General features: G+C 34.5%; 1 protein-coding gene across 3 annotated transcripts in view; it reads left to right on the top strand.

The window, feature by feature from the left end:
• The window catches only part of LOC129239609 (moesin/ezrin/radixin homolog 1), a 92,150-nt gene that overhangs the window by 42,255 nt on the left and 29,039 nt on the right, over positions 1-20,856 (top strand). For all 3 annotated transcript variants that reach the window (XM_054875232.1, XM_054875233.1, XM_054875234.1), the window contains exon 2: positions 19,982-20,063. In XM_054875232.1, coding sequence (XP_054731207.1) covers positions 20,049-20,063 — 15 coding nt within the window. In that variant the 5' untranslated portion in view covers positions 19,982-20,048. The remainder of the gene's footprint in view (positions 1-19,981; positions 20,064-20,856) is intronic.

Raw genomic sequence — 20,856 nt, 5'->3', positions numbered from 1 at the left:
ATATGGACTATATGGAGTTTGGTTGGGTTGTTGTGCACCACGAAACTATTTTTTCTGCTTTTTTTCCTTAACGGCAACTTTGTTTTCCTAATATCGTAATATTCACATATTTTCCTTAATAATCGTCTATTGAGTTAAGGTTTCTGAATTCCAAAAGCCGGTAGCCATCGTCTTTTCAGTCAATTGTGACACCTTAAATTTCTTAACACATTGACGCCCGGGAACGAGATATCTCGTTTCAATTAAACATTTGTAGGTGACTGGGTACGAGAAATCTCGTCTATATTAGACTTACTCTGATTAAAAAAAAATATTTCTTCAAATTTATATTTGATTTCAAAAAGTTTTCGAAGTTTTATTACATGTCTCCCAAAGTAATTTTCAGGTCTAAAATCACCGGTCTTCTAGTAAATTTTAGCAAAATATTACAGGGCGGGAATGTGTTAAGTGATATTGCAGCTTATTTGTGCTACTGATTAAACTCCCGTTCCTGGTTTCACAATGATGAGCCTACGTTTCCAGTAGCAAACTGGTTTATAAATAGTATCCTTTACTTGCTAAGCGGATTTAACCGTTCACTGAACACTCAACGCATCTTTCGAAATTAGCGTGAGCATTTTTAACACCCATCCTTCACTGCTCTTGAACATGCCAAGAAGATCATAGATGATGCTCAAAAAAATTTTAAATGGTACTCTGATTTTTCTGATTTTTGTTTCTCAACGTGTAGTTTCAAGAACAATTTTTGTTTTTACTTTATCAGTAATGTCTGAGTACATCACCTCAATCAGCCGACCTTAGCACTGATCGTCTTCAATCGACTCTGTAGAGTATGTCACTTAAAAGTAATTGCTTTTAGTGGGCAAAAATCTCTGTCAACAGATGATATCTCTTTCCAAGTGTTCTCTGGGGATTTCCCTTGCTTTTCTCTATAGCTGATGTCATGTTTGCTTTCCCATTTCACAGTGTCACCAAGTAGGTTCATGTAAGAAAATCTCTCCTTCCTTCTGCGAGCTCCCACTTCGCAAACCCCAGCTTAACAAAAAACAAAACAACAAACAAAAAAAAATCCAAGGGGTATTCAAAGCGTATTTCTTGTGTTAGTTACTTGCTGAAGTTCTTCAAGGGGTGGAGGCTTTTTACGTTAACGTACCTAGTCGCTCTTTCCTGAAAGTACGAAAAATAGTTTAGTTGTTTCTACATACAATAACTTAGTAATCAACAAAGTATTTGCTTCAAAATAAAATAAAAATTCTTTAAACAATTTGTGTAGTTAAAAACAGTCAATGTTTTAATGTTTTTTCACAGTCAAACGTAGCTACGTACATACATAAAACGGGTAGCAACCACTTCAAATTAATAGCTTCTCACTTTTTAAACCCGATTTATGTAAACAATTAGTGCAGTAATGACAGAAACATGTCAAAACCCCATTAGTAGAGAAAATGCGAACAATTCCGGTTGAGCATTAAGTCACGTCTTTTCTATTTTTAATTTTTTTTGTTTTGTGCCGGTCAAATGTAGACAGTAAAAAAAAAGCAACAAAATTGAACTAAAAACTTCTTACCAAAAATCATGTGCCTGGCGAAATACTATTCTCATACTCATTTCCTTCAGTTTTCCACTCTTCCGACTGTATTTGTGGAATTGCGTGTCTTGCCGGCCCATCAAGCGTGTTATTGCCGTCATTTATTATAAACGAGGTTTTAATTAGTTGCGTTTAAAATCGTTATTTTGGCTTGGTTTTTTTTTTGTGTTTTTGTTTTTTGTGTGTAGAGTACACAATGTATTGTGTGAGCGAAATAATTCATTTCGATTGTGTTTCATTGTCCGTTTATTTGTTGATTTTCTTTGTCATAATTTTATTGGCATTTTTTCTTTTTTTTTTAAATTTTATTGGCAACTTGCCAGAGCGGTTGTGCTAGGATGAGTGCGCAAGCGTGTGTCCGCATATTTAAGTTGTATGTATGTCTCCTTATGCCTCCCCTACTTCTCCTACTCCTTATTCTCAATTGGTGAATCTTTTAAGTACTCTTCAAATGAAAGACCATTTTTCTAATGCATGCTTAGAAATACATACATACATACATATGCATGCGTATATGTGCGAATGTATTCCTATAGTATTTGTTGTTGCTCACTAATTTCGTGTTTTATCATTTTATTGATTATTGTTGATATAATTACAAGACTCTCTGAAAATGAATGCTGAAAATTTATACGTACAGCATTTTTTAAAGGGTGAAGGGGAGGAACGAAGATTCATTCAATGCTTATTTTTATCATGGTTAAGTTCACGGACAAACTTTAAATATATTAAAAATACATAGATGCCCTAGACATCTTATTGGGCAGTGTAAGCAATTTTTGGCTGAAGAGGATTTCAGAAAGCTGTGTGCTTAAGGAGTTATTTGTATACCTTGTGAGCCCGAAAAAAAGGGACGATTGTCATAATTTTTTTTAAATTTGTTTTAGAACTTTTATTCCAATGAGGCATATATCATACTGAAGGGTAACTCTCGAAGAATACATTTTGTTGTTTTTATTTTAAAAAATGTTATTATTTATTGTTGATATCGCCCCTCCCCCGAAGCCCCGTTTTTTAAATGATGATTGTAGAAAAATGTTTTTTAGTGAATCTGAAAGGTTTATTTACCCAAAAAAAATTTTTCTCGATATGAAAACCGTTTTTCACCAAAAACACGAGGGGTTGAAAAATTAAAAAAAAAAAAAAAAATTATTGTATAATAATTCCAGCGAACTATGCAAATATTTATAAAAAGTGAAGTGTTCAGATTCACGAGGTTGTAACTTCGAATAATAAAAAAAAAGTTTATGCAAATCGGTCAATTAGTTTTTGATAAATAATGATCACCGCGACGGTAATTTTCAGAAAACACGACTTCGAGATAATCGCGTCTAAAGTCTTGCGTGCACTTCATTTATGGATTATTTGCGCGCTTCCACGGTCTGTAACTTTCGTTCAAGTTCTCCGATCTTTATGATTTTTTGAATTTATATTTTTAAGATGATGAAACAAAAACACATTCGAATGCGATTTTCTCAGCAACATTTAGAGCGTTTTCGAAAGTATAAAATGGATTTTGTGCATCGATACATCACTATGGATGAGGCTTGGATCCATTCACCATGATCCCAAATCAAAACAAGAGGCTACATAGTGGTGCGAGCCTGGTTCTTCAGCTCCAAAACGAGTTCGTGTCCAGAAACATGCTGAAAAGTCGTTAGTATTGTACATCAGTTTTTTGGGATGCGAAAGAAATTTTGTTTGTGAATCACTTGCAAACTGGCAAAACCATAAATTTTGATTATTATTGTAGCCTTTTAGAGCAGCTGAAGGAAAAAATTCGTGAAAAATACACAGTTCGCAAAAGAAAAAAATATTTCCCATCAGTACAATGCGTCGTGTCACAAGAGCATATTGACATTGGCTAAAATCCATGAATTAAAGTTGGAATGGTTGGAGCATCCAGCGAATTCACTAGATTTGGTTCCTAGTGACTTCCATCTGTTACCAGAATTAAAAAAATTCATGCGTTTTTCATCGAATAATTAGGTCATAACAGCTGTGCAAGCTTATTTTGCATCACTTGCAAATTCTCACTTCAGGGATGGATTCATTAATTGCAATCTGCTAGGAACGAGCGTGTTGACATTCAGGGAGACGACACTGACTAATAAAGTGCATTTCAAATCATAAAATTGTGCTCTTCTTATCGAATTGCAACGTTTATTGAACAACCTAGTATATTGAAATAGTCAGCGGAAAGTTGAACGGGGTCCCATCATATGTAATTATAAATAAAAATTACAAAATTAGGTCATGCCTAGTTTTAAAACTCATCATTGATGCGTTGTCTAAAAATACGAAGACAGTGAATTCGCAGTAAAGTGAACACTCCAAAATATGAAAACTTTTTAATTAGGTTCAACGCACTAGACAGCCCGTACGGTACTAACCACCTATGCACATGGCCGCTTATACCCACTTACCTAACACCCCTCTCCCTCTGGATTTAAGCCGTCGAAACAGCATGTTTCCAGGCCTAGATGAGTTAGACGATGACAATCGGCATGACGGTGATTAATTGCTGCAACAACAACTGAAAAAACAACAACACTTTCGTTTGCATTGGCTACTCTAACGGGTGAACGAGACTTTAGAGCCCTAAAAGATGATGCATATTAAAAATGCATAGATACAAGAAGGTTTCTAGTTTTTATGCTCAGGGAATGTGCGCATTTGGCTTACAAATTTTGAGTTCATGCGCATCCAAGTTAATATGCCTTTGGTTTGGGCACAGCACGGTTTAAATGTTTGTTATGAGCTCCAAAGTGCTTGCGATTAAGAGTGGTTTGAGAAAGAAAGTGCTGCTCAAAGTAACATAAACGTACTTAAATGCTTCAAGGAGGTGTTTCAGTCTTTTGGAAGGGAAATGAAGATGAAGCAGAAAAATATGCTGATTTGGTTTTGAGTATAGGCATAATGCGTTTCATTCTTGTGAATGTAAGATGAAATTTATTTAAAGAATTTTAGTTTAAAATTAATTAACATATTTTTATAAGTGTATTTATGTACTCGGTAGGTACCTTTTGTAATAAATTAATAATTTTTTTTTTTTTCAATATGTAAATTTCTGTTTAAAACGCATAATGAATTAAGATAAAAATGTGATAATTTTTACCTTAAGTTTTGATATTCTCGTGAAATGTGAACAAATTCGCAAATGTGCACCTACTTAATTTTAATTAGTTCACATTATCCAGCATACACTGCATATGCATTTTCGTGTCCACACTATACATTTCATATGCCTTTGCCTTCTTTTTAATTTTTCAACAATTCAGTTGGTCTCGTTCTCCACATACTCGTATGTTACATACATTCATATCTTCATAAATCATTAAATAAATTTGTGAGTTGCTGTAATTCACTTTTAGTTAATCCCATTACAGCTATTATGTCTTCTATCTGCCTATGCATATGTAGATATGTGTGTGTATATAAGTGATGATGTATGTTGTCGTACATATTTGAAATATCAATTTATAGCAGCTTTTTTACATCTTCCCTATACGCCACGACAAGCAACAACAGCCAGCGAGCACAAATTATCGTTGACCGTGACCAGTGTCCATCCATTCAGCCATCTGATAAACTGAACGGCCGAGTGTACGTGTACGAGCAACACAACAACTAAAATTCAGTATTCTTCTCTCTGACAATGCAACAATTCATGTGCTCTACGTTTTTGTTTCATCTTTCTCTTGTAATTTTCAACCGTTCCTACTGGCATAATCCACTATGTAATTTTTTATTGTACAATATTTCTTTGATTTTCGTTCTGTTGGACGCGCCGGTGGTCGAGAGCATATGTAGATCTTGAAATGGCTTCGGGTGTGTGTGTGTGTATGTTCTTGCTTTTGTGTGAGGAGGAAGTGTAGACCATGACGTGCACACTAACACAACACTGAGTTGCTTTAGTCAATAACAATTAAAATTATGCTTGGCTCTGTTGTTTGCTATTATTTTTGCTAATCTTTTAGTATACACTTTTTTTAATTGCTTGTTTTCCTTTCACTTTTCAAAAAACGGTTTTTCTTTTCATTTTGGATGTTAATGAACTTGGAAAGTAAATAAAAGAATTGTGTAAGTAATTCTCTAAAATGAAATATGTAGCCGTGTATAGGTATGATACATTCATTCATTAGTGCGAGTACAGTACGAATCGAATGTAAGCGTTACTAATTATTAAATTAGAGGTACCATACAACAACGCCATAACCTTAACCGTAGTCCTAATCATAAAGATATTTATTATTATCTATTATTGGCACCATAGCCATAAACAGTTGATATTCACAAATTTGTTCATTTCGAAGCTGCAGAAACTGAAGAAAAGATAACATGAGCAGTGCAGTGGCGAGGAAATTAGTAATTTACTCATTAATATAATGCGATTATATACCATAATTCAGCAAATCAACAATCAGCTGGTTATGGCTACGCCGAAAAACCAAAATTCAATTGCTTTCTACGGTTACGGTTATGATTACGACGTTATTGTATGTCGCCTCCAATCGATTACAGTGTTGCCTATAGGTTGGCAGGTTTATGTGGTTATGATTATGGCACCACTAATTCAACCTTAAACCACTAATCACTAAATTCCCTTACATCTATTTGTGCGAATGTAACAATAAGTTTGTTCTTGTATTGATACGAAGTTGATGAAATAAGCCACTCCGTGTATGAAGCAGCAAAATGATAGAAAAATTGTTTTTCTAATAGCGGTCGCCCCTCGGCAAGCAATGACAAATCTCCGAGTGTATTTCTGCTAAGAAAAAGCTCCTCATAAAAACCATTTGCCGTTCGGAGTCGGCTTGAAACTGTAGGTCTCTCCATTTGCGGAACAACATCAAGACGCATACCACAAATAGGAGGAGGAGCAAACACCCAAGCTCAGCCAAACACCCAAAACGGGTGTACGGACCAATTGGTATTTTTTTTTTATGAAATAGATTTAGAGAAATATAGATTATAAAAGTTATAATCAGTTTCTTCCAATTGGTTAGATGATGGTTACATAAATTTCAAGCACTTGCCACTCAAGTCTTGCCACTTAGCTTCAAAACATAGTGCATGACATTGAGTTTAAGTGTAAGCAAACACTTTTTACATTCAATTAAAAATGTAAAGTTTCGTGCAAATAAATCAACAATAACACTGGTTAACAAAGTTGGACTTTCTTAACGCACAAGGTTTTGAGATATTTGCAGTTTACCGTTATTCGCGTATATACACATTTATATAATTTATTTAGCAAATAAAATTCTTCGTAAACAGTATATGCACCACTTTTCGATAGGCCTAATAGTTTCTGAGAAATCGATTAATCATTTCAGATAAATTTTTTTTTTTTTTAATCATTTTAAATTTTAAATGTAACGTATTTCCAGTTGATGATTCAGAACTTTTTTATTTATCCATCGATTCGATTCCTTGCTTCTATTGGTACTCTGTATAACACATTACATACATATGTATGTATGTATATGCGTCAGTAGAAATAAATTTTAAGAAAAACAGTGTCTCACTAAGCTTAACACCCAATACGACATTTGAATTTATTGCGAGCTCTGTCGCTAACGCTGCCGAGGCGGGGCGTCAAAAAATTAAGTACATTTTTAATTTTTGGTGCAGCTCTGCTTTTATTTTATTTATTTTAATTGTCATACGGTGAGTAATATCTTCAGCTGAATGAGTTTTTTTTATCGCCAAACCTGCGGTCGTCCAGTTGTGTTAGTACATTTGTTTCGCTTTATTACAACCAGACTTTATTTTTTTGCAGTAAATTCAATTTAACGCCCAACGCTTAGAAGCAATCCATAAGTATGCTCTTACATACATACACACATATACGAGTGCATGCTCAGTAGCACTCAACACCATTTAACACTTGAGCGCGAATTGTTCGTTTTCATTTTGGTTGCTTTGTTTTCGAATCATTTATCCGTTTATGACTTCTGCACTCATCGCCTCTACCGAACGATCATTTTGTCGCTAGCTGGTTGGTTGTTAACAGTTTGGGTTGATTTCTTTTCCTTTTACTCTCTTTTGCACTCGGTAGTTATGATATCATCGGGTTCAACATTGACATTACATGCATATGTATGTGTATGTATGCTTTTGTATGAATGTATGCACACTGAACACAATAAATTCGGTCAGCTTTTTAAGTAGTTTTATTGTATTTTTTTAATTTCGTTTTCATTTCACATTCACACGTTTTAATTTTACAGTACCCATACATATTATTTTTGTTTGCTTGTATGTTTTTTGGCGTGTTTGCACATGTGCATGTGAGCAGTGAGCCTCGACTCCTGTCAACGGCGACAACGAGCAATGCACACATACAAACTGCTGTTGCTTGTTTGCTAGAATTAACAGGGACTCATCGATAAATTATAGCCCTCTCCACTTCGCCATTCTCACAGATTTGTCATATTTCTCCATGCTTCGGCAAATTGTTGTTTGCCATTCGTTAGCAATGCTTGTACAGCTTGATCATAATGAGATCATGTGGTGTCATTCAAAACAAAAACAACAAAAACAGCTTTTTTTTTAGTTGGCTCAGTGAATTTCTCTTTACATCAATTGAATGCATGAAAAACACGTTATTTTTAAATAATTCATTTATATTTATTGTTTTACGATATTACTTACTGCATTTCCACGAGTATTTTTGCAAGTTCTTAACAGCATTTCAACAGTACCTCTGTGATTTACACGTGCCGTAATTGTTTGAACTTGACACATTTACGTGCGGTTACCGGTTTTGTTTTTTGCAACTTCTCCCACCCACTTGCGAACATCTTCCATTTAAATTGTATTTCCAGGCTGTTTGGCACACAGCTTTGCGCACAATAACAGCAGCGCGCCATATAGGCAAAATTTTAACTACATATTTATTTTTGTTTATTTAATTTTTTTCATTTTTTCATTTATAAAAATATGGTTCATACTGCATGAAATCCATATATTATAATTAAAAGTTTCAAACTTTGCTCAAAATAAAAAAAAAAATTAAAGAAATGTACGTTAAAATTTCACATTTTTTAGTCAGAGTCTTGCGAAAATTTCTGGGAACATAGTATTGTAACCCATTCAATTTTGGTATAATAGCGCGCCGGTTTAAAGTGGTTCGAAGTTCGTGTTGGTTTTTTTATAATTTTTTGTTTTTTAAGAGTGGGGACTTTTCGTCCATATAACGAATCCTCGAAATTCGTACTTACATGTAGAATTATGCAAAATTTGTTCTTACATGTAGAATTATGCAAAACAAAAACTTTGTTGATGTTCTTCTTGTTGTAGCAGTTACAAGAAAATTGTCAAAAATCAACTTTATTATACCAAAATTCACTAGGCTATAAAATTGCCTACCAGAGAATTTTCTGAAAATTCTACCTTAAAGTTGAAAAATTTGAAGGAAATTTATTGAATTTGTGTTTTTTTTCAGTTACATGGTTTTTGTTGTAGTGTAAACTATATTTTTATAAAAAAAGTTAGAAAATTATTACATAGTCGAATCTTTGCAATATGTCGCGCTGCTATTATTGTGAGCACAGGTGTATATATATACATACATATAAGTGGTATAAAATTTGCGAATTGGTTGCGTACAAACATGTGAAGCTGATTGCCTTGTCAGCTACAAGCGATGCATCACAGCAACTGTATTAATATTTTATCGTTTTGAAATAATGTGGTGGTGAACGCCATTTCGCGACCATAAAGAGTATTTGAAAATTAAAAAAAATCAATGCGGTTTTAAGCCACTGAAAACTTGCATTTTGCTGTATTAAACTTGAATAAAACAAAACTGAATAAACAAATATTTTCCAACAGTTTTGGAATTTTGATGAATATTTAAAAATTTTTCTAAATTTTGAGCAAAGTCTGAAACTTATAATATAATAATATAATGTGAGCTATATTTTTATTTAAAAAAAAAAACTAAGAAATACAAAAAGAAAAATTAAAAAAATAAAATAAACAAAAAATAAAAAAAATAAACAAAAAAATATGACAAAAATTAAAAGATGTAAAATAAAAAAATAAAAAGACAAAATAAAAAATAAAAAAAAAAAACAATTAAAAAAGAGATCTAAAAAATTAAATTAAAAAATATAAAAATATAAAAAGGCTTGCCAGACCCGGGTGCCCAACTAACCCTCAGTTAAAAATATAAATTAGAATTAAAATAAAGAAAAATACAAAAAAAAAGGAGTAAAGAAATGAAAAAATGTAAAATAATTTAAAAAAATAGAATAAATGAAAAAAATAAAGATTTTTTTTTAAATAAAGTAAAATAAAAAAAAAATTAAATTAAAAAATAAACAAAAAAAAATATATATATCAAAAAATAAAAGGTCAGACAAAAAAATAAATACAGACAAAAAATAGAACTAAAAATAAAAAAACATTAGGAAAATATAAATAAATTAATATAATATTAATATAAAATAGAAATAAAAAATAATAAAAAATAATAAAAAATTAAATAAAAAAATAATAAAAAATAAAATAATAAAAAATAAAATAAAAAGTCTGGTCAGACACGGGTGCCCAACGGAAGGTTAAAAAATATAAAATAAATAAACAAAAAATAGAGTTAAAAATAAAAAAAAATTAAGAAAAAATAAAATAATTTAAATAAAATATAAAACAATTAAAAAATTTGAATAAATAAAAAAAAATAAAAGGATATAGAATAAATTAAAAAATAAAAAGAACTAAACAAATAAAAAAATAAAATAAAAATAAAAAGATCTAAACAAATTCAAAAAAAAATACAAAAAAAAAAACATATAAAACAAATTAAAAATAAAATTAAAAATGAAAAAAATAAAAATAAAATAAAATAGAAAAATATAAAAAAATAAAAAAAAAAAATGTTTATGATAAAAATTAAAACTAAATAGTAAAAACTCGCCAATATATTTATGTATGCTGAAGTAGTAAACTTTTGAGGCTGACAGCATATGTTTGCAACATGCGGCCGAACGTTTTCATCTAGGAATATCATGTCTCTTATCGGTTTCCTTGAGTTTTTCTTTAATTACTGTGAAACACCAAAATAAAGAAAAAGTTATTTCTAATAGCGGCCGCTCCTCGGCAGGCAATGACAAACCTCCAATCGCTTACTCCTCCCGTTCAGCATCTTCAAGGTTTAGGTTCAGCATCTTTGTGGGTTTGCCCAGGACATTCCAGGTCTTTAACACCACTATTGAATTGTTCAAAGCAAAAGCCTCAATAAACAGTCAATGACTCATTGACTCACATCTTCAATGTACATACATTTAGTAGGAAAGGAAAACCCTTCCGCAGATGCTTATTTTTTGGTCAAGCGAATTTAAACTCAAAATTAGCCACCCAACAGAAAGGGTGAAAATTCGAGTATTTCAATCATTTATAGTTTAAACACACTCAGTATTTTATTATTTCATACCGAAAAGAGTTCGCTGTTTATTTACACACATTTTAATCCGTCTAATAGTTTGTTAGCGATGGGGGCGCGAATGCGTCATTTCCTGTTTGCCTCTGGGTAGGTCAAATGATTTCAAGCCTTTTACGCTATCTTACTCAGCTATTCAAAGCTCTTTTAAGTTTTCTTTTTATGTTTGGATTTTGCAAATTTAATCGGAAACAATTTTGTTGGTATTTCTCTGTTTCCTTTTTTGCTTGTGATCGTGCCGCTTAGGTTAGAGCTATAACGGAAGCTCGTCCATTGAATATTTCTGTTGTGAGTTAATTTATGAGCAGACTTGTTTGAATGCTGAATGCGAGGCTTGTTAAATGGTGTCGTTGTGACTTTAAGTCATTATGCGCATAAGGAAGGCATGACAAATATTTTATAAAAACGGTTTGAAATAAAACGTTTGACGGGAGAGTCTTAAGTGTAGACTTGAAAAGCTGTATTTCAGTGTAAAGATACTTTAACTGAAGTGGCGAATTCTGCGATAAAAAGTCTTATACTCTATATATTTTGTAAAACTTGGGAATGTGTACAAAGTGGCGCAAAATTAATCATCCGTTTTTGTTTTTGAATAATTTTTTTAGTAAATAAAAAAATAGTGTTGAGTGGTGGAAATCTTTGTAGTGACCTTTGCGCGCTCTATTGCTAAAGATGAAAGTCGGTGACACACCAATACCACCGACCGTTAACGACCCTAAAATTTTGAGTGTCACTTTCGACAATTTGCTCTCCTTCTAGGCGCATAGAACCGCAATTGTCACTAAGGTTCAAAACCGCAAAAAGATCATTAAATCGTTAGTCGGTAGCACTTGGGACAAAGAAATATTGCTGCCGACATTTAAAGCAATCAGCCGGTCGGTACCAAATTACGCTACGCCTGTCTGCTCGCCTGGTACCAGTGATATACAGTGGAAAAACCTTCAGCCCTGTCAAAATAGTGCAATCAGGACAGCCACGGAATGCTTCCTAATGCCCCACCTCCAACACAACGAGGCGTCCATGGTTCCGGCTAAGGAGCACAATAAAATGCTCAGCAAGAGAGTTCTACTTGGGTGCCAAAGTATCACCCCTGCAGACATCTGCTAGAGCCTGAGGGATGCCTCCTGATGTCCCACCTACAACACCCTCAACACATGAAAATGTTCAGCAGGCATTTTTTACTTGGTTGTTACCGAAGGTAACGCTTACCGACGGTAACATCCCTGCAGACATCAGCTAAAGCCGACATACTATATGTTCCCTCACAGGTACGTCAGGAGACATATCTTCAACTATTCTGACGAGATAAAAGACAAAACGAACCTACAACTATTGGACCGGACAGACGCTAAATGGCATTCATCGGGAGACTCTAACGACCTTCCTAATCTCCCGACCATAGAACGCCGTTATCGGGGTTCAACCACCACCCATGGCAGTCGCAAAACTTCGAGCTGTCTCGTAAGACCCGCGTAACTTTAGCGCAATTACGTACGGTCTGCCTATTGTAGCAACTTAAATATCCTACTTATCCAAAATCGACCCGACATGGCTCGATAGCGTGTTTCATCACTAAAAGTCGACGTCAGCACTGCGCCAATGCAGAATATGCTTTGTGTGTCTTTAAGCAAATTAAGGTTTAGGTAAAATATTTAGGTTTGCAGCGAAAAAATATTTTGTTTTACGGTTTTTTTATTTGTCTCTATTAACTTTTTTTGTTGGTTTTATCTTCATTTTAGCAGAGTTTGGACAACATTTTTGTGTCAACACAGGCAGGCTGTGTGCAATGTAAACAAGATCCGTCATCTCGCTGATAGCTAAAAGTGCTTTCGTTCATGGCCCGCGCATTTAATATATTATTGAAATTCATATAATCTTTCATCATTTTGCTGCAATCACATTTTTTTTAGTGTTAACTTATACTTTTTTAATGCCATCATAACGCACAGCCATTCATTCATTACAAACACAAAAACTTAATTATACTGCAGAAAAGTGTATTATACCCAACAGCTCACAGTTTGCACACAAAATTCATATTAAAATTGTCGCAAGCCACAAAGCAGCTTGCAAAACGCGTGATATAATGGCGAGTTTCGCTGAAATACCCTCGAAATGTGAAAATGTGTACACAAATATAATCAAGTTCAAGGTGAATTTTGCGCTTTGAAAATTTATGTTTATAATGATTTTTTTTTTTGTGTTTAGAAAAACACATAACTTAAGATTATTCGTGTATGCGTGAGTTTGTGTATTTAAGAGCCCAAGCAGATGCAAATGCATCATAATGCAAAATAAAAATGTAAATGTTTAGGTTAAATGGGAAAATGAGTTGCATATTTTTCAAACATTAATCAATTTGCGCTTTTTCGCTGCCCGTGGGTGTTTCATTTCCTCTACCCAACCATTGCAACGCTACCTGCAGTTCAAGTTTATGAGCAATACTTGTCTAGGCGAAGAGTCTGTTCCTTTTGATTTTGTTTATTGTAATGCCTGCCACCTTTTGCAGCCGATTCTCAATTTTCATAAAATTATTGCTTCGGTAATCTGTTAGCTGGTTGGCCGTTTGGTAAGTGCAAATGAATGCCGAAATTCACATTCGTACAAACAAAACAGCTTTCAATTTTCTTCAGCCACGTTGGCTGGCTATCGCAGCCATGTTATTTAGCGTGTCCACTGACGCAAGAGACCTAAGAGTGAAAAAATAAACAAAACAGCAACAGCAGCGTAGTCTATAATAGCCATGTGGCAGCCGCATTTCGTGTTTATAGTAGAAATTTGTGGTTTGACGCTTATGTCTGTGCCATGTCACCAACGTAAATGTACTTCCGACATTCCGCACAATAATTCATTTATGCCATCATCATTCAACCATATAAAAGTGACCAAGTAATGACCAAATATGCGAACATACACACGAATATATGAACTCGTTCATATTCCGCTATCCAAAAAGCTGGTTTTAACTCGTCAGTATTCAGCAGCAAACCGTGCATTTCCATTTCCTCTTCATTGGTTACGTTTACCCCTTCGCAGCTTGATTTGGAAGTGTACTGCCGTCATTACTATCGCCACCAACAACGTCATCATCATAACCATCAGCATCATCATCATCATCGGCATTGGCATCGTCATCATTACAATGCGGTCAATATCTTTAATATGCCTACGATTTCTTAATAATAGTTGCGTATAAATAAAACGAAAACGTCCGTCCTGCTTGCTTGGTTTAGGTGAAATTCACTTAACTTGCATGGCCAGTCCAGCAGCTGTACTGGTGGGGCCATGTATGCGCGCTTGTGTAAATATAATAGCTCGAACGTAAAGAAAACGAAAACTTGTCTGTTTCTTATTTCTTGAGATTTCACTTGTCGCAGCAGCGTTCGTTTACCTTTCCCTGCTGCTGCTGCGTCATTCCACACTTTTTGGACACAGTGTAATGGCACCTGCGATTTTGTATGTTTATTAGGTGATCTGATTTGCGCCAATTAGTAAATATGAAAATGTATATTTTTCGATACCCAAGTGCTTGGCAGATCAAACGAATTAAAATGATTATTTAAAAAAATTATACTGTTTCACTTGCGCTTATTGTTCTTTAAACATTTCGATTGGCAAATTCTACAAGTTATATTAGAATGATACAAACTACAACAACATTAATCATAAACTATATAAACTTTTACGTGAATGTGTACGCTTTGAGTAAAATTTTTGGTTTTGGTTTGGTTTTTGGTTTAAAACTGTTTTATGGTCGATCTTAGATCCTGGGCGTTGCTCCGACTACCAGCATGCCCGTCAATTTCGATTATTTTTGTTGACTTTTTTTGTACATATTTATAGGGTTCACTAAGTATAGCAAGTATGGTGATTTCATTAAGCTCACGAATTTCCACTTGCCTCAGCTCCGTAAGCGCCCTGAAATCTACAGTTTCTCCTAGGGCCGCGCCTTAACAGCTTCATGAACTTTCGAGGTATTTGAGTCGCATGATTTTTCCAGCAGCAGCAGTGACTCTCCTTTGGCAGTTTTTTTTGAATCTTTGTATGTTATTACTAAGCTCCTTAAGGCATGGCTCTGTCTTAACGCGCTTCACAATCTCGGCATATGAGATGCTACCAGCGCTTTTGATTACGACAGCTTCCTTTCGTGGTGGTCTTCTCCGTCTTCGATTGCTTTTGGCGGCCCTATTTTCCGCTTTCTTTTCGTCTCGTTTGAGAGTACTCTGCGTAGAACCTTTGTGGTTCTTCTTAGATTTAACCACCTCCCTTTTTTGTTCTTGCTTGCTCGTTCGTTGTAATCGGGGTATTCCTCAAGATTTCAACGCGGTTCGTTTTGCTAAGGTTGCAGCGGCGTTAACAATTGCCCGCTTTGAGTTCACCGCTGCCATCTGCAATAGCTGTTGGAAGTATTACTTCGTGCACCTGTGGTGCCATTGTCGCTGTTACTTCAGCCTCTTCCGTAGTTTGTAGTTTTGTTTTGTTTGTATTAGTATTCATGTTGTATGGACCCCAACTTCTAAGTCGTTATATATATTCCGATGCGTAGTCACCATCGACGATTCCATGGTTATCTTTGCGTGCAGGGAGGCCATGCTAGGGTTGGCAAAGGCTCCTTATGGGAGCTTAAGTTCAGAGAGAGAGAGAGTATTAACTAGGAATATTACATCTAGATCTACACCGACACCGACACTTAATGGCGACGGAATATGGAGCGTTCCTAGAGATTTGCCATAATTTTAATGGGGCGAGGGCAACTGCACCATTAGCTTGAATGCCGTTTCTGCTGGATACCACTCCGCATACTAAGAAAACAGAATAGCGCAGTCGTCAGCTCGAGGTAGTATGTCCAAACATTTTCCAGTATACCATAATAAAGACCTTAATGTCGTTGTTAATGGTTTAACAGTCTCACCTAACATGGTGAACAGACGCTAATGAGGAAGCCGTCCATTATGGAGAGCCGTCGCGCCTTTTTGTATTACTCATCATGCCTACACATGATGAGGGAGGCACCTATATCTAAGAGGCGGTGTCTTCTCGCCACTGTCACAAGAATTTCATCAGATTTATGCTGGCTTTTATACCACAACCTCCGGTGGTTGCTTATTCGTTTAAACTTATTTCGGAACTGGCCTGCTTCTACAGGCTTTCCGGCTATCCGCAACCTGCCGATCCCCACGGTAGCTTAGAGCCCAGCTTAGCAGTCCGATTCCTAAGGAGCGGAGACCTCTGTGTGTGTGACGTCACATCTGTGCAGTTGTATGAGAGAAGTGAAAATGCGAGCAAGAATGTAAAAAGAAGAAATTACACAAACAACACACGTGCAACGTCACACATACGGCGATTCTGTTAAATTCACGGAGAGCAAAGTAGCGGTACAACGATCAGCGCCACCTTATTCTATCCATCTCTCTCAATTCCCTCCATCCATTCACAGACACAAGGATGATAGATTAACAGGGTTGGCCATCCGAAACCAAATTGTGAGAGTAACTTCGGCTGCCATGTCATCGGGTATTCGGCAGCAGAATTCTGCGCGCTCATTTCACACGTATTTACATACTCGTACAATCAGTGATGTTCAGAGAACAACGAAGTGTATGATGAGTTGCGGCTTTTTTTTCGTATATCACCAATACGATCTCAGTTTTTTTCGTAAACCAACCGCTACCTTAACCGGCCACAAATCAACTGATTCCTTCAAAATTGTTGCAGAGGCAGTTAACGGTCCGCTGTTGGCCACACCTCTTCATTCTGTACATCGTGCGGGTAAAGCAATGGAGCGCGTAAAGGTCAAAATAAAGATATCCATCACAATTTTTGTTTTTTTATTTAGTACAAAACAATTACACTGTGGTACAAAAAAAAAAGTTGCAAAAAAACTTTGGATCGGACATGATGAGGGTTGTAGCTTATGAAAAACTGAAAATAATGGTATAGTTGAAATTTCCAATACACCCCCAAAATCTCATTTTATGGCCATAAAACCGTTTTTCAGTAGGTTGATATGAACAATCACTCCTAACTTCGCCAATTTCCATCCGATTTCGAATTTGCTTTTTTAGTTCGAAAGAACAAAAACAAGCCTTTTTGACAGTATGTTAACATTTTTTCTGAAATGACAACTGACGAGACTGTAGACGGAAGTATTTGGAATTTTTTTATTTTTTCTCTATTTTTTCGACTTTGACATAATTTTTACGATATTATCCGATATTGAGGATTTTTTTTAGTACACTACTGTTATAGTAAATTTAATTTTGCGTCAAATGAGCTATATTTGACTGTAATTGAATTAAAATTAGTAGAGTTGTGCGAGTTTTAAGATTTTTTGTTTTTTTTTTTTTTACTAATTTGGAATGTTGGTATAGCTTACGCTAAATGGGAATAAGGACGTGTTTTGATGCGTTATTATAGATACGTAATATTTATTGGAGTATATATGAATACATAAGAGTACACTGTACTGCATACAACAGAACTGGTTAGAACTTACGAAAATATCTGACATATTATAGCACATTTTTTTCAATAGAAATATGGAAAAGCTCCCAAGTGTGCCAAAGTTCACACTGTACATTGATTAACAAAAGAAGTTTGTTATTATAATTTAACCTTATTAAAACGTCAAAGTTTTATTGTTTGTTACATTGAAATTCAAAAGATATAAATCAAAACGTTGCCAGAAAAGTCAAATTTCTCAATATTCTCCGATGATATGGCATCATCAGCCTTATCATAAACCAGATGATTGTTATTTTTGTAAAACGGACGTAAACGGTCATCATTATAAAACTCGAAAGCACATAAAGTATGCTGATGTTGCAACTGTTAAGAACCCCGTAGTCTTGGACGATATGATTGACTCAACTGCAGGTCATGAACTGAAGGAAGTTCAACTCATTGCTGATGATGATCAAACTGATAACAATAAACCTGATGATGAAGAGTACTTTCCGTCTGGTTCTAAGTTTTCAGAACGAGACATTGTATCAAATTCAGATTTTCAGGATCTTTCTCGTGATTTACATACTTCTATCGGGAAGACAATCTGAAACGCTCGCTTCTCGATTTAAACAATGGAATTTAGTTGATGACGACTTCAGATGAATGATGATGATCGAATTTCTTACAGAGAAGTATTCAAAACTGATGAAGAAATGACAAATGTACCGTACCATACTAAACTCCAAAGGGCCGTCTCCAATGCATTTTTAAGTTTGGAACCAGTGCCGTTGTATACTGCACCGTACCATACCGTACAGTGCTGCACTGCACAATACTCCAATAAATATTATGCGTTTATAATGACACTTGTTATTATTTTCATGCTTCGAAACGCATACCAAATCTCGTAGTAAAAAAAGAAAAAATCTTAAAACCCACACAACTCTATTAATTTTAATTCAATTACAGTCAAATATAGCTCATTCGACGCAAAATTAAATTTACTATAACAGTAGTGTACTAAAAAAAATCCTCAATATCGGATAATATCGTAAAAATTATGTCAAAGTCGAAAAAATAGAGAAAAAATAAAAAAATTCCAAATACTTCCGTCTACAGTCTCGTCAGTTGTCATTTCAGAAAAAATGTTAACACACTGTCAAAAAGGCTTGTTTTTGTTCTTTCGAACTAAAAAAGCAAATTCGAAATCGGATGGAAATTGGCGAAGTTAGGAGTGATTGTTCATATCAACCTACTGAAAAACGGTTTTATGGCCATAAAATGAGATTTTGGGGGTGTATTGGAAATTTCAACTATACCATTATTTTCAGTTTTTCATAAGCTACAACCCTCATCATGTCCGATCCAAAGTTTTTTTGCAACTTTTTTTTTTGTACCACAGTGTTATTCAAAAACTAAGATTGATGATTAATTTTTGCGCCACCTTGTAATATAAAAAACTCCTTATGTTTTATTCAATTCAATTAAATATTTTTATACAGCATGCATACGTAATTTTTCCAATTAGCTGCCATATAAGCATAAGTAATCTCCATACTGAGCAAATATTATATTTTTTGCCCATGAGTCACTATTCCGTTTGAAACCATTTTGAATTTCAAATACGCTCAGTAAACAAACTCGTTTGAGTAGTGTAAATAAAAAAGCGGCATCATTACAACAAAACGAAACAGAAGCTAGTGATTAGAAGTTTGTTGTAAACTTAATGACTCATTACAGCATTCAACGTACTTCTCTTGGGCCCCCATGAAATGGCTGTGCATCAAAATCAGTTGCTTTCGTATATCATTTTTTGCTTTACTTTAGTTGCATAATAACTATTTTAATATTGTATTATTTATTTAAGTATACCTCAAGCAATATTCTTATTCCTATTCTCTTTTATCCGATTGCGAGGAATGGTGAATTGTTGAATCGTTTTATAAACATAATCAGGCTTTTCGTGAATTTTTCGTGAACAAAGTTAACGTTTTTTCCCACTTTGTGGTCTATAGAGAACATACAAGCACAATTCGGCCTTATCGTGAATTCCATGTGAAGAATTCAAAAAAAAAAAAAAAAAAAAACAAAAAAAAAAAAAAAATTTTGGAATTTCTTACCATTTACAGTTTACTTACAATTTATGTCGAATTTATGATACAACTGAATTTTATAAGTTTTCTTACATCTCGGCCTGGTACAGCCAGAAGAAAGGGACCTACACTCAGCCCAACCCAGTACCGTATTCGGTTTACTTAGGCAACTTGCGTATGGATGAGTAGAGCGTGCAGTAGACTTTTGCGGGAATGTGAGAGTAGGAATTCGGCAACAGAGGCTGTATGATTCACATGTCTGCCAATTTGAACCCCAATTAATAGTACCTATTTAAAACATGAAATCACAAATTATTAATTTAATTGTTATATACAGCACTTCAACAGTTCATTATCTTATGAAATCTTACTAAAAAAATGTTTAATTTAATTTAATTACAGATTATTTCTCTACTGAACTGAACTGAGTTGATTTGTGCTGACCAGAGCGGAGGAGCCACATATCAAAATGTCGCGCAAATCGGTATGTATTAAATGGTTTTCATTAGTGTTGCTTTAAATGCAAAGCGTGAAAATATTATCGTGATTTGCTTTCAAGTCATACGAGCAGATGGATTTGAAGTAAATGAAATTTAATTTATGTTCCATATTAAATATAATTGTACCAAAATTACACCATTAAAGAATTACTAAAGATTTCTTTGCATGATCTGCAAAAGGCGTCCGAAGTTCTCCAGATACCCCAATACGCACTTTAGATTATTGCAAGCTAAATTTAAAGTTTTAGTCATACAAATAAGTTTTGTGGCAGCCACATAAGCAACAAACTACAGGCAGCTTTCTACTGCTCTGGACATTTTTTCAGCGATCTTAAGCGTACGTTAGTTCATTGCAGCTTTGAAAAAACATTAAATGGCTTCTCTTCGTAAACGAGTTTGCAAAATTAAAGAACAAATTTTATTTCAATATACCATTTACTTTTAAACGCATGGGCTCGAAAAGCTAAAACCGATGTTCGAAATATAAAAAATCAACAAAAATGCGGTGAAAATCTACTTAGCAACCCTGAATTGATGTTATCTGTATATTACATTACTCAACATTCCGGGCATCTAATTGTTTATTTTATAACAACTGTAAAATTTGACTGAACGCAATGGCAATATTTTAAATGTTATAGCCCAGACAGACGACGGCGTTAATCAGGATTACGGGCGCAGTTAATTCTGATTAAAATTGTAGTGTGACAGACGGTTGTTGAACGGATTGGCGGATTGGTGAACAGCTGGTTTGGTTATAGGATAGTTTTGTGTGTA

The sequence above is a fragment of the Anastrepha obliqua genome, chromosome 2, assembly GCF_027943255.1.
Source record: "Anastrepha obliqua isolate idAnaObli1 chromosome 2, idAnaObli1_1.0, whole genome shotgun sequence".
In the NCBI taxonomy this organism is placed as follows: domain Eukaryota; kingdom Metazoa; phylum Arthropoda; class Insecta; order Diptera; family Tephritidae; genus Anastrepha; species Anastrepha obliqua.
The sequence above is the reverse complement of the archived record's forward strand: the minus strand, read 5'-3'. Positions and strand labels throughout refer to the sequence as shown.